Source organism: Miscanthus floridulus, chromosome 12 (genome assembly GCF_019320115.1).
Source record: "Miscanthus floridulus cultivar M001 chromosome 12, ASM1932011v1, whole genome shotgun sequence".
NCBI classification, from domain to species: domain Eukaryota; kingdom Viridiplantae; phylum Streptophyta; class Magnoliopsida; order Poales; family Poaceae; genus Miscanthus; species Miscanthus floridulus.
The window spans coordinates 51,588,766-51,601,694 of record NC_089591.1 but is presented as its reverse complement, the minus strand read 5'-3'; the positions used below and the strand labels follow the sequence as shown (position 1 = coordinate 51,601,694).

The 12,929-nt window shown below is 46.4% G+C and overlaps 1 protein-coding gene across 1 annotated transcript; it reads left to right on the top strand.

The window, feature by feature from the left end:
• The first annotated feature begins 4,110 nt into the window (after nt 1-4,110).
• Nucleotides 4,111-8,861, top strand: LOC136495264 (uncharacterized). The gene is made up of 2 exons (XM_066491236.1): nt 4,111-5,685; nt 8,585-8,861. The coding sequence occupies exon 1, from the start codon at nt 4,111-4,113 to the stop codon at nt 5,650-5,652; it is 1,542 nt and encodes a 513-aa protein (XP_066347333.1). The 3' UTR covers nt 5,653-5,685; nt 8,585-8,861.
• Nucleotides 8,862-12,929: the final 4,068 nt, after the last annotated feature.

Here is a 12,929-nt window from a genome sequence, read left to right as displayed (position 1 = left end):
GTCCTATCACTAGGGACGAGTTAGATGAGTATCGCTGCGACGTCTCTCTTATTTTCTTTCATATGGTCGAGATTCACTTGCCCATCCGGGTCTGCAGATAGTTTAGAAGACTGACAGGCTACCCACCACCGCTTTACTCCACCAACCAAGAATTGCACAGGTGCGTTATCAATTAATAACAATGCTACAATCCAGAGGTGTGTGGTACAACTAACATCATTTTGTTGTAGGTATGACCGTAGGAAGAGGTACAAGACCAAGGATTGGCGCGTGACACATAGCTCGCGCATCCATTTGTGGCAGAACAAGGTACGACATCTGGTCCATGCAGGTCCTCCACACGGCCAGCACACCTTCGACGAGTACCTACGGTGGCTTCATAGGTCTACGAGGACACATATCAAGCCCCCGTACACTGACGTGGCGATTGACGAGGACTCAGAGAAAGATGTCATCGAAGATGTGTACGACATTATCACTAGGGAGGACACAGCTGGAGAGAGCCCCGCTTCAAAGATACGTGGTAATATACTTGAATGGTATAATTTGTTATCCTTTTGGTATTAAGTATGTGTACTAAAACTGTCCAACCGCATTTCTGTACCCAGGCGATATAATTGTCAAGGCTGTCCAACGAAGCAGCGTTCCGGCTTCATGAGTCTAGAGGTCAGGGGCCAGGCGTTCTTGTGGCTTTTGTGGAGGTAACATAAACTTGTCCGTTCTAAAAATGTTTCTTTAGTGTATATGCATTTGGATAATGCACTAACTTTAATGTCTATTTATACAGAAGGTGAAGAAGAGCTACATGAAGCTAGCTTAGAAGCTGAGCTGCATGGACACTCCTTATGAGAAACCGCCACTCCCGGTGCGGTCGGGTGGCACGTTTTCAGCCTCTTTGAGGACACCAGCTGGCTCTTCTCAGCCGATGACTTCGGCACGGTCGGGTGCCACTTCCGTGGTGCGTACACCACCACATCATAGCGCTGGGAAGGACCCTGCAACCGAGGACGACGATGACGACGACCCCCCTGAGCTTCCATAGACAGCACGACCAGTGGGACGATTGGTCGCAGCACGAGATCGGCATGTCTCAGCTAGGTGGTGCCCTGCTTGGTACCCAAGGAGCCTCACATGTACTATCAAAGATAGTTTATTTAAATACGTAGGCTCCATAAACTAACGATCATAAAGAATTATAAGTAATCATGCGTATTATATACTTATAGGGTACAAGCCATATGCACAGTCGACACGACCATACCGACGTTGGCTATACTCCTAATGTGTTGCCAACAAATCCAAAGAGACAGAGGCGTCCAAGGGATCCTTACACTCCTGGGTCTTAGTTTGTTAGGTCAAACGAATATTGACGTCCGAAACTTGTGGGGTTATTTGGTTATGTTATATCAAACTTATGTCAAAACAATGAAAATGTTATGTGGCAGCTTGTCAACTTGTGCACGGACTTCATTTATCTGTTTCATATTCGTTTCTTTACGTTGTGGCAGCACCACCGGTGAGATTAAGTACCAACTAGTTCGGGAACCGACAGTCCCGACGTATCTCGATGCCGGTGGCAATTTTTCATAATCGATTAGTTAAATTGGTGGTTAACCGTATTATGAAAGACGAAAAACAAATCATTGGCTTATCAAATTCTCTATTCGGCCGTGAAAAAAATTCAACAAAAGATAGAAACAAATCTACTATTGATTTTACATCAAGCAATACTTAGAATAACTCCTACTATCGGCGCGACGCGTTCGGATTTAAACCGTTCAGGTACCGCCGGCCGGGCGACGGGCGCGGCGGCCAGGCAGGCTTGCTGTTCGGGCAGGCGGGACTAGGCGCGGTATTTATTCGGCTCTGCAGGGCGCGGCACTGCTGCACCAAGGTTGGTGGCGCGACAAGAGCTGTCACGTCAACGGTCACCGAAACCGGTCGTCGCCACGGCAGACCTCTGCCGCGCCACCATGCATGGCGCGGCACAGGCATTTGGCCGCGCCAAGGCAATAGGCGCGGCCAAAAGTGTTAGTTTTAAAAAAAAACTTACAGTGTTAGATTTAAAATTAGTTATCAAAGTGTTAAAATTAAAAAAATCCTGAAATTATAGTTTATGGCCCTTTTGCATTGTTGGAAATTTTTTCTGTTTTCTACATTTTCCCTGTGATAGTTTTGTATAGTTCTTGTGAAACTTCCGCGTTCCAAGCAGCCCTTACTTTGAGTTTTGTTCAAACTTTAATCAAATTTATATAAAAAAATACATCAACATCTATAATATCGAAGTAGTTTTATAAAAAAATACATCAACATCTATATTATCGAAGTAGTTTTAAATACGTCTTGATAAGGTATCTATTTAAATTTTTAGATGTCAAACTTGATCAAATACGTTTCTTATTCTAAGTTAAGAGCATCGCTACCGATAAGTCAACTCATCACCAGAAAAAAGACAACAATGTAACGCAGGTTTTTCTTTTGTTATAAACACATAATTAGGTTGAACTGACCCTAACCCTACCTGAACACAGGTCCATGCTTCAATCCAAAAAAGAAAACCCATAAGAGGATGAGTTTGGATGGGCCAGAGCGGAAACCAAATGACACGGTCTAGCGGACATGTGGGGCGTATTTTTTTAATATTATCTCCATCCTAAGAATAATCAACTTCTAGACTTGTTCTAAGTCAAATTATTTTAAGTTTTATTAAATTTATAAAAAATACTCATATTTTGGACATCAAACTAGTATTGTTAGATACTTTTTTGTGAAATAGTATTGTTAGATACCAGTACATCATAAAATATATTTCCATAACCCATTCATTTGGTGTTATACATAAATGTTATTATTCTTTATTACAATATAGTTGGTTAAACTCAAGACAATATGACAGTGTAATCCTATGAGTGTATTTGTTTGTGAACGGAGGAAGTATATATCTATTGTATCTATATCTATATCTAATATTAAAAAGGTAAAATTTTGCTCCACGCTATTTTTCGTCCGATCCATTCTGTTGAGGCCCAGCTTACAGGCCCACTCGCTCATGTCTGCTTGCGTGCCGTCGCTGCCGGCCCACTCGCTCGCCCGCTCCCGCCCCGTCGCTCCTCTCGACATAAAAAGTCGCTCGTCACCCTGCACCGCCGGCGCCGTCGCTCCTGTTGTTCTCGTTTCGTGAGCTGTGGGACGCAGTTGAGGGGTTGAATACGGTCGCACGTATTGACGTATATGAGGAATCTTACCGTCGGGGTGGATTTGGCCAGAATGTTGTGGCGGCGGCCGGTCGCGGCAGCCAGCGACGGCAGCGATGGGTACTCACGAGAGCGCGGCGCTTGGACTAACTAGTGAAGCCTGGGTGTGGTAGCGACCGCAGAGGAGCTAGGCTCCCTTACTGACGGGGGCATATGATGGACGATAAGCTAACGACTGTTTTAAACGAACCCCAATGTATACTTTCTTTTTTTTGAACTTACCCCAATGTATGCTTCATGTAAAATACATAGAGGTCAACACATAGACTATTGTGTTGGTAACTTTACATAAAGGTCATCTACTTCTCTTTTTAACTATAAATTCAATGAATAAACTGTATATATTTACACAATTATTACATAACTATAAAACAGTAGAAAATGGAAGTATAGATTGTTTTCATGGCTTGTCACTTTCCTATATCCTATATGAGTAGAGGAGCTTTTCGGATATATACGTATTGGACTCCGGGGGTGTTAACGGTAGAAAATGGTTTCACGGCTAATAAGTCGGCTGATGCTGTTTTGCAGTGAAAGAAAATATTATACCATGGCTGATAAATAGAGTTGATAAGTTCAAACGAATAGAGTTTCGTTGCAACGCTATTAAATCATTCAAAATAATCCGAAATCTACTGTGAGCTTGTTTCAATTTATTTTAGTTTTTTTCTGAATCACATGCCACTGTTAAATCACACGAAACCCATCAGCCGAACACACTGTTCGTCTGTTGCTGGCGGCTGCGCCGCTGCGGTGCTTGCAACTCAACTTTTGGTACTTTACCACCCCACCACCACCCACCCAACCAAACCAACCCACACGCTAAAACCCTCCTCGCCGCGTCCGCCTCCTCCCCATGGACGGGGACGACGCCGGCGGCCAGTTCCTCGCGGGCTCCGCTTCTCCGCGCGCCGAGGAGGCGATCGCCGCGGCTCAGGATGACGCCCGCCTCCCCCTCACCCCCTCCGCCGGCGAGGACTACGACGACCTCTACGGTGACGTCAACGTCGGCTTCATCCCGCTGCTGCCGCTCTCCCCCTCTCCAGCTCCGACATCGCCTCCGAAAACCCCATCCCCCGGCCGCTCCATCCAGTTCCCACCCAAGTCGCCGCACCGTCTCCCGCCTCCGGAACACCTACCCGCGCCCGCGCCGCAGCCGAGACCCGAAACCGCGCGACACCAGCCGCCGCAGCCTCTTCCGCCCGTGCCGAGACACCACATGACGCCGACGCAGCCGCAGCCGCAGCGCCCGCCGCGAGGTGGCGGCGCCTCCTACTCGTCGCCGCCCAGGTGCACGCCACTGTACATCAGCGAGCTCCACTGGTGGACGACGGACGCGGAGGTGGAGGCCGCGCTCGCGCCCGCGCCGCACGACGCCGCCGCCGCGCTTTACTGCCTCCACTTCTATTCTGACAAGTTCACCGGCAAGTCGCGCGGCATCTGCCGCGCCGACTTCCTCCATCCCGCCGCGGCCGCCTCGGCCGCCACCGCGCTCCATGGCCACACATTCCACGGGCGCCACTGCGTCGCCTCGCTCGACCGCCCTCCCTCCCTCCACCGCCTGGGAGACGATTCCGACTCCTACACCGAAGCCGCCCGGTCCCCCAACCCTACCAGAGGCCTCGGCAACGGCGGTCGTGGTGCGAGCGATGCGACGGCGGTTCGAGGCAATGTGGCCCCCGCGTTGGGTGATCGGCCGCCTCTGGCGCCACCTCAGCCGTCCGTGGTTCCCCGGCCGACACCTAGCCGGCCGTTCGTTGGCATTTTGGGAGGTGTTGGTGGGTACGGTGGGTTTCAGTCAGTGGCACAGTACAATGCGGGGATGATGGGCAATGGTATGATGTCGTCGGCATTGGCACACCACATGAACCCACCGTTCTTTGCAGCTAGTGGGATGGCGATGCAAGGCTCAGGAGTCTGGCATGGTCACGGGATTTCTGGGGGCTTATGGGGTGCACAGCAGGAATATAATTTCAGAAGTTGTCAAATGCCATGGCAGCAGCTAAGAGCACCAAGGCAGCACCAACAGGCACATCAGCAATTTGGGAATGGGAACTACGGGAAGCAGGGGCGTGGCTTAAGAGGCGAAGGACTAAGTAATAAGAACGAGGAGAGGAGCATTGGCAATGTGAGATATCCTGATAGAAGGCAGGCTGACCGTGATGGGGGTGATTATTACAAAGAGAATGATTGCGAGAAGGGTCGCCATCAGGAGCGCATCGTGGACAAGGAAAGGGAGCAGGAGAAGCACTGGAATCAGAGGGATCGACATGGTGGTGGCAATAGGAGGTACCAGGAGTACACTGAGTGTGCTGACCACGATAGGAGAGTACGGGCAAGGTCAAGGAGCCAATCAAGGGATGATGGTGATGATGATCATCCAAGGAGGAGGCGCTAATTTTGCACTCTAGGCAGCATCTCCAGCTAAATGGTAATTGAAACTCTTGGAAACACATTGTTCTATTAGTATTACGTTCTATTTCCTCCTATAACTAGTGTAAGCGCTGTATATCTGAAGTTATTATTCACCTAGGTTTTTTTGTTTGGTTCATTTTTGGAGCAATCATTCATAGCGTTCTTGTTCTGAGTTGCAGCTTCTTACATGATTGGTAGATTTAATATATCCCTAGATCTATATTGCAACCAGAAGCCCTTCCCTTTAGTCATATTCTTGTGTAAATGTACACAGTCAGCTCTTGTTGTAACTGACAGGATGGTACCCTTAAGTCAACTCCTTTAGCACCATTATGCATTATGGTGTCTAAAAGAGCGTAGCTTTCGAAACTTGAATGGTTGATGTTTTTATCTCCTTATAAGCATCAACTATGATCCTTTTTCTACTTTCAATCTGTCACAGAGATAAAAGATTGATCTCTATTAATTTATTATGTTTCTCCTTTTAGGTTGCATCTTGTGTGAGCAGGTAGTAGTTGGTTATTGAGCGTGGTGAATTCTTGCCACTTCTTGTTAGTCAGTTACATTGGACTTAGTGCAAAAACAGCTGCTACATTCATCATAGTCATGTTGTTTGACTATTTAGCATTGGTTACATAAAACCATTGCCTTTTTTTTTTTGGAGGAAAACCATTGCCTTGTTGTTGACTTGTTATCAACATGCCATTTTCTCCTGACTCAAGTGTGTCTATGCCATGTCATACTACATATTCAGGAGTTCTCTCTTCATGGGAACATGTTACTTGAAATATGTAAACTCATTAGTCATTGTTCCTATCTCCATGCAATTCATTAATCAGAGTCAGAACACAATATGCCGGCATTCTTTTGGTCACATTGTCTTTTGCCACCTTTGAGCACTTGTGCTAATTAAGTGTTGAATGGTACTGTACAGTTAAGAAAGAACTTATCAGAAACCTGGTAATGAAATAAATGTCTCTTATCACAATACCATGCTGTCAGCATATCACAGAATAGTGGTGATCCTCTAGTGCTTCATCTTAACAGTTAGTAGCATACATGTTTGGGCCATGTATAATATTTAACTGCACTCATGCATATCTTCCATGCGTATACTGACTGACCATCTACTAGCATATGGTTTTGACATGCTACTCAGAACTAAACAAAGCAATTGATTTGGTCGGTTCTATCATACATGACTGCCAACATATTGGAATAATTTTTATACTTCTGTGATTGCAAAAGGTCCTGGGTTCGAGTCTTACCGCCTGTGACCGGAAGGTCTCGGGTTCGAGTCGCGGTCTCCTCGCATTGCACAGGCGAGGGTAAGGCTTGCCACTGACACCCTTCCCCAGACCCCGCACAGAGCGGGAGCTCTCTGCACTGGGTACGCCCTTTTGTGATTGCAAAAGGTCATTATAATTTTCTTAGCCAAAGATAATTTTTTTTGCATTGTAATTTAGCTAATTATTTACTGTCTCTCGAGTTAATAGGTATTCATTCGTTCTAAATTATAGTTCACTTTGGCTTTGTGCTAAATCAAACTTCTCTAACTTTGACCAAAGTTTAAAAATTACAATAACATCTACAAGTTCAAATAAATGCAATATCAAAACGTATTTCATGGAGAATTTGATGAAACTAATTTGGTGGTGTATATATGTTGGTGGATTTTTCTATAAACTTGGTCAAAGTTAAAGAAGTTTGACTTAGGACAAAACCAAAGTGAACTATAATTTGGAACGGAGAGAGTTTAACGGAATAATTTATTTCATGGAAATCTTGAAAGGAATGTTAGATTTTAATGCTATGCCAGTTACTTATTGTTTTCCACTTTGAGCTAGCTTCAAGTATATTGTTTTTGCTTCATTTTTTGTGAGGCAAGCTTGGCTTTATTGCTGTGAGAATGTTCAGAAAGAGGAAAGGATAAAGACGAGGGGTAAGTGTGACTGTGGATGCTATAGTGAATCGAGTGGAAAATGATGAGTTGTACTAGGATAGACCTTGTTGATTGTCATGTAACAAATTCTCACATAGCAGTTTCAACTTACTGCTTGCACAATACACTGTGAACAATGTGGTGTATGGAATATAATAGGTGGGATACACCATATTGTTCTTTTGGCTACAGTCGATTGGGAAAAGATCCATTTGATTTACTGAAACATACTCGATGCAAGATGTACAAACTTTAGTGATTTGGTGTTTTAGGGGTGCTAGCAAGAGAGAGAAAACTAGGGAGGGTGCAATACGCTGAAGCGGGTAGTGCTAGCTCACAGATGCTAGCACCAGTCGCTTAAGTTAGCACCATGTGCAAGGGAGAGAGAAAGACTACTTCTTTGCTAGTACTGCCTTGGCTTGTCGAGCTTATAAGCATTGCCTCCCAACTAGCACCTGATATTTCAAGGTTTATAGAATTTAACATTATCATACGCTGTGCTTGCTCTGTACTTTCCAGGTTCTGGCGCCACTTCATGAACCATTAGAATTCTGGTTTTTCCATTCCATGCTAGTGCTCGATGTTAGACAAGCGAAACCTGTGTCTCATGAAGATTCTTGCTAGACTTTGTCAGGATACCGGACTACCAGTGGTGTTCTTTCTTTGCTAGGGCTTCAATGTATAGTAGTCTCGTTCCTTAACCATTTCTAAAGCTTCAACTACTGTGGTTTTGGTTTTGAGTAAGGACTTGCGAGTATATTTGTTTTTTTTTCTTTTTCACATTTGACTTTCACCAGTGATATTTCTTCCACAGATCTTCATTCAATCTAGAGTTTCTTCATGTTCTCCATTAGATCGAAACACCATTTACATGATTGATTGATTATGCAGTTGTAGTGCTTTCTCGCAAATGTGGATTAATTTGGTATGACTCCTGTTCAAATATGCTGACCCTGTTCATTCATATCTGCAGGCAGATTCATTGTCCTCTGCAGTCCTGTTCAGCAACTTCTGCTCTCCCCGTAGTTTGCTGCAGACACCAAGCGTACCCGGTACCAAATGTCAACTGACTACAAGGAATTAGTAGAGATAACCAGCACAATAAATTTATCTTCTGCAGTAGTTAAACTTAACTTGTGATAATGTTGGATAAACCACTCTAAGATGGCGGATTGATTGGTGACTTTGCTTTCGGTGCAGACTACAGTGTTATTTAAAGGTAGGTGATCCCTGACTACGGTAATAGACTTAGTATTTATTTTTATTGTTCACAGGCAACATGTTTTGTTTGGTTGAACTTGGATTATCATGTGGATCTGTGGGTGCGGGATGTAGCTCATTTTCTGAAATGTTTTCCCTGGCGCTCTTCATATGGTGATTCCTGAACGTTAACAGATGAGTAAAATTCATGTCAGAGAATGAGACTGCTGTAGTATGTTTCTATAAGATAGTGATGGATACCTGCTGCACCGTTGATCGCCCTCGTTGAGATCAAACTGAGTGTTGCTGTAGCCTGCATGCCCGTGTCCTGGACTCCTGCGTGCCAACTGGATGCTTCGTTCGTGCAGCAGATGCTCGGAACAGGTATACACGGATTATTGTTACAATCGGGCCACAATTTTTTCTGCTCCGCACCCCTCTCATCTTAATTATTTCTGGCCGTTTCCATACGCAGTTTAATTATTTATTTGGAACAAATATTTACACTGACGGAACAAACATTTACACCATTCGAACATTTTTAATAATGCGTAGTGAGGCTGAAGTGAAGGGGAGAACACCGGCGACGGCCGGACGGCGAGATGCGTGGCCCACCGGGAGTGTCGGTTTGTGGGCTGCCACCAGAGTGCCGGTGCTGGGGGGCACTAGTTGTTGTTGTTAGTTGGGCTGGGCCGCGACATGCAGTGGTAACGCGCCTAGGGGAAGTCACGGGCCGGGCCGTTCGGCGCACACAGCTGAGGCCACAAAAACCGGTTTGTGTTTGTTCATGGTCCGGAACGGAAGCAGAAAGCACTGCGAGTTGGCTGATCGCCGCCAGATATACACATACACTGTGCACGTCTACATCTGTACCGGCACATTTCGGTGCGGCCGCCGGCCGGTGTAATGGTCGCGGCGGAGAGGTCGGTCGGTCTATCCTAGTCCATACATACACGGATGCATGTGCATACAGTTGGGTGCTGCTCCCGCTTTTTCGATAACCCAACCATATTTCCTTCCAAACCACAGACAGGCAGGCGGCCGGCGGCCGGCGGGGCGTTCGTTTCGGTGAACCGACACCGGTCGCAGCGAACCTTGTCAACTCTTGGATCGGCACTTGGGCTGGGCAGCAAGGTTGTCGCGCCCGCGCCCAAAATAATGGGCCGCGGACGGGCAACGCAATGCCATCTGCAGTGGCAGTGGCAGCTCTATGCCGCCGGCCACCGCCCGCCCTCCGGCATGCAGATGGAGCCCGAAGATGTGACGAACACGATGTATGTGGAAGGATTTGGGGTGAATCGGTGAGCTTTATTGCGAATGTAACAAGGTTCTTGGATTACAGGAGCGGCGAACCGCGATAGAATTCTACTTCTACAGCTAATGGATAACTATTTAGTTACATCCGTTGCCTCTTCTTCTCTCGCCATCGCCCTTTATAGCTGTCCAACGCAACTGTTGCCAATCTGGCAACAACGCCTGCTTCAACCGCCTTGCCGGATCACCAACCGCTCCGCGCCTAATCACTGTCAACAGGGGCCCGCCTGTCATGCTGTGACACTCCCCCGGTCTTGAGATTCAGACTATCCTCAGTCTGTTGCTCCTGCACTTGCTCTCGTGGCACATCCACTTCATCTTCCCATGTTGCCATTTCAGGTGGCATGAAACTCTATTGCTGAATGATCCTGGTACTCAGAATCTTTTCTGGTTGCTGAACCATCAGTGGATCAGTGCTGACTGACGTCAGATCAGCAGATACTGCTTTCTCCTTTGGAACATGTTTCTTGAGCTGTGAGACATGCAAAATAGGATGGATTTTACTGCCTTCAGGTAGCTGAAGCTTGCAAGCCACTGCTCCTACACGCTGCAGAATCTGGTATGGTCCATAGAATCGAAATGAGAGCTTCTTATTGGTTCTTGCAGCCACTGAGGATTGCACATAAGGTTGTAGCTTCATATATACCCAATCTCTAGGCTCAAACACTCTCTCCATTCTATGTTTATCAGCTTGTGACTTCATCCTCTGTTGGGCTCTTTGCAACTGTTCCTGGATGACTTTACTTAGCGCTTCCTGTCTTTCATCCACTGTTCCAACTCTGGAACTGTACTGAGGTTCAGATTTGAGATGCCCAATTGTCTAGGACTCTGACCATACAACACTTGGAAGGAGATGTACCTAAAGCTGAGTGGTGTGCAGTATTGTACCAAAACTCTGCAACTGAAAGCCACTTACTCCACTTGGTTGGATATGAATGTACTGTACATCTAAGAAATCCTTCCAAACACTGATTAAGACATTCAGTCTGTCCATCAGTTTGAGGATGATAAGCCGAGCTCATCAATAGCTGTGTATCAGTCAACCTAAACAGCTCTTTCCACAAATTACTAGTGAAGATAGGATCTCTGTCAGATATTATAGTTTTTGGTAACCCATGTAACTTGTAAATGTTATCCAAGAAGAGTTTTACAATCTGAATGGTAGTGTATGGATGATGTATAGGGATAAAGTGGCCATACTTTGAGAATTTGTCCACTACCACTAGAATGGCATTGTACCTGTCAGATGTAGGCAGGCCTTCTACAAAATCCAAGCTAATGACCTCCCAAGCTTGAGTAGGCACTAGTAGAGGCTGCAGTAGACCAGGTAACTTAGTGTGCTCCACCTTTGCCTGCTGACAGATATCACATTGCTGCACAGCTTGCTTCATATGTGGCCATGCAAACAATGACTTGATCCTGTTGTAAGTTGCAGTAACCCCTGAATGACCACCAATGGCACTGGCATGCATGGCCTGCAGTACATGTTGTGCCAAAATGTTGTGTCTCACCCAAATTCTCCCTTGGAATCTGATAATTCCTTCTGAAAGCACAAAGACTTTATCATTGCGACCAGCTACTGCTAATTCTTCCAATAGTGCTTTATCTTCTGGGAATTCCTCATACCCATCTCTTAGCTTCTGAACCCAAGCTGGGATACATTCAGATACTACTATGACCTCATTGTCAGCTACACATCTTGATAGAGCATCTGCAGCAGCATTGCTAATCCCTTTTTTATACTGAATTTGATAGTCCAGGTCCATGAGCTTAATTAGAACCTTGTGCTGAATCTTGGATGTAATCATTTGCTCAGTCAAATGCAATAGACTCTTATGATTAGTTCTAATGATGAACTTTTTATGCTGCAAATATGGCCTCCACTTGTCAATGGCCATCAATATAGCAAGGCATTTTTTCTCATATACAGACAATGTCTGGTTTCTTGGACTTAGATGCTTGCTCAGATATGCCACAAGATGATTTGCTTGCATCAGTATTGCCCCAATTCCATAATCACTGGCATCAGTCTCCAATATAAATGGCAATTCAAAATCGGGAATAGTTAACACAGGAGCTTGCATCATTTTCTGTTTAAGTAACTGGAAGGCACCCTCAGTCTGCAAATTCCACTGAAACAGACAACCTTTCCTTAGTAATTCAGTTAGGGATCTAGTTATCATTTCATAGTGTTGAATGAATTTCCTGTAATATCCTGTCAGTCCCAGGAATCCTCTCAATTGCTTCATAGTGGTTGGTGTTGGGGACCAATAGTAGGGTACCCGAAGAGGAGGAGCTAATGGTCATCAACATTGATTCATCCGAGCAGTCAAGAGCGCGACTACAGCTCCAACCGACCCCAAGGTGCGCGGGCTCCGCCTCGTCCGACCTCTGGGAGAGGGCTCCGCCTCGCCCGACCCCGAGGTCGCGGGCTCCGTCTCGCCCGACCTCAAGGCCACGGGCTTCGCCTCGCCCGACCCCAAGGCTGCGGGCTCCGCCTCGCCCGACCCTTGGGTTTGCGCTCCGCCTCGCCCGACCCCTCGGGTGCGGGCTTCGTCTCGCCCGACGGGGTCCCATACCGCCGCCAACTACTCCGAGTCCAGGCGTATGGGCCTGGGTCAAAACTCTGACACCAAGGAAGAGACTGGCATGCCTCGATGTAACCCGTGGACATAACGGGCCATACCTGAGGGTTCACATCGAGAACAGCGTTGGGCGTGCCGGTGCTATTCTGCCTAACCCTCGTACGGACAATGACAGGCGCGTCAGTTCGCCGCGACATCCGCCGGGATGAGATGGAACGC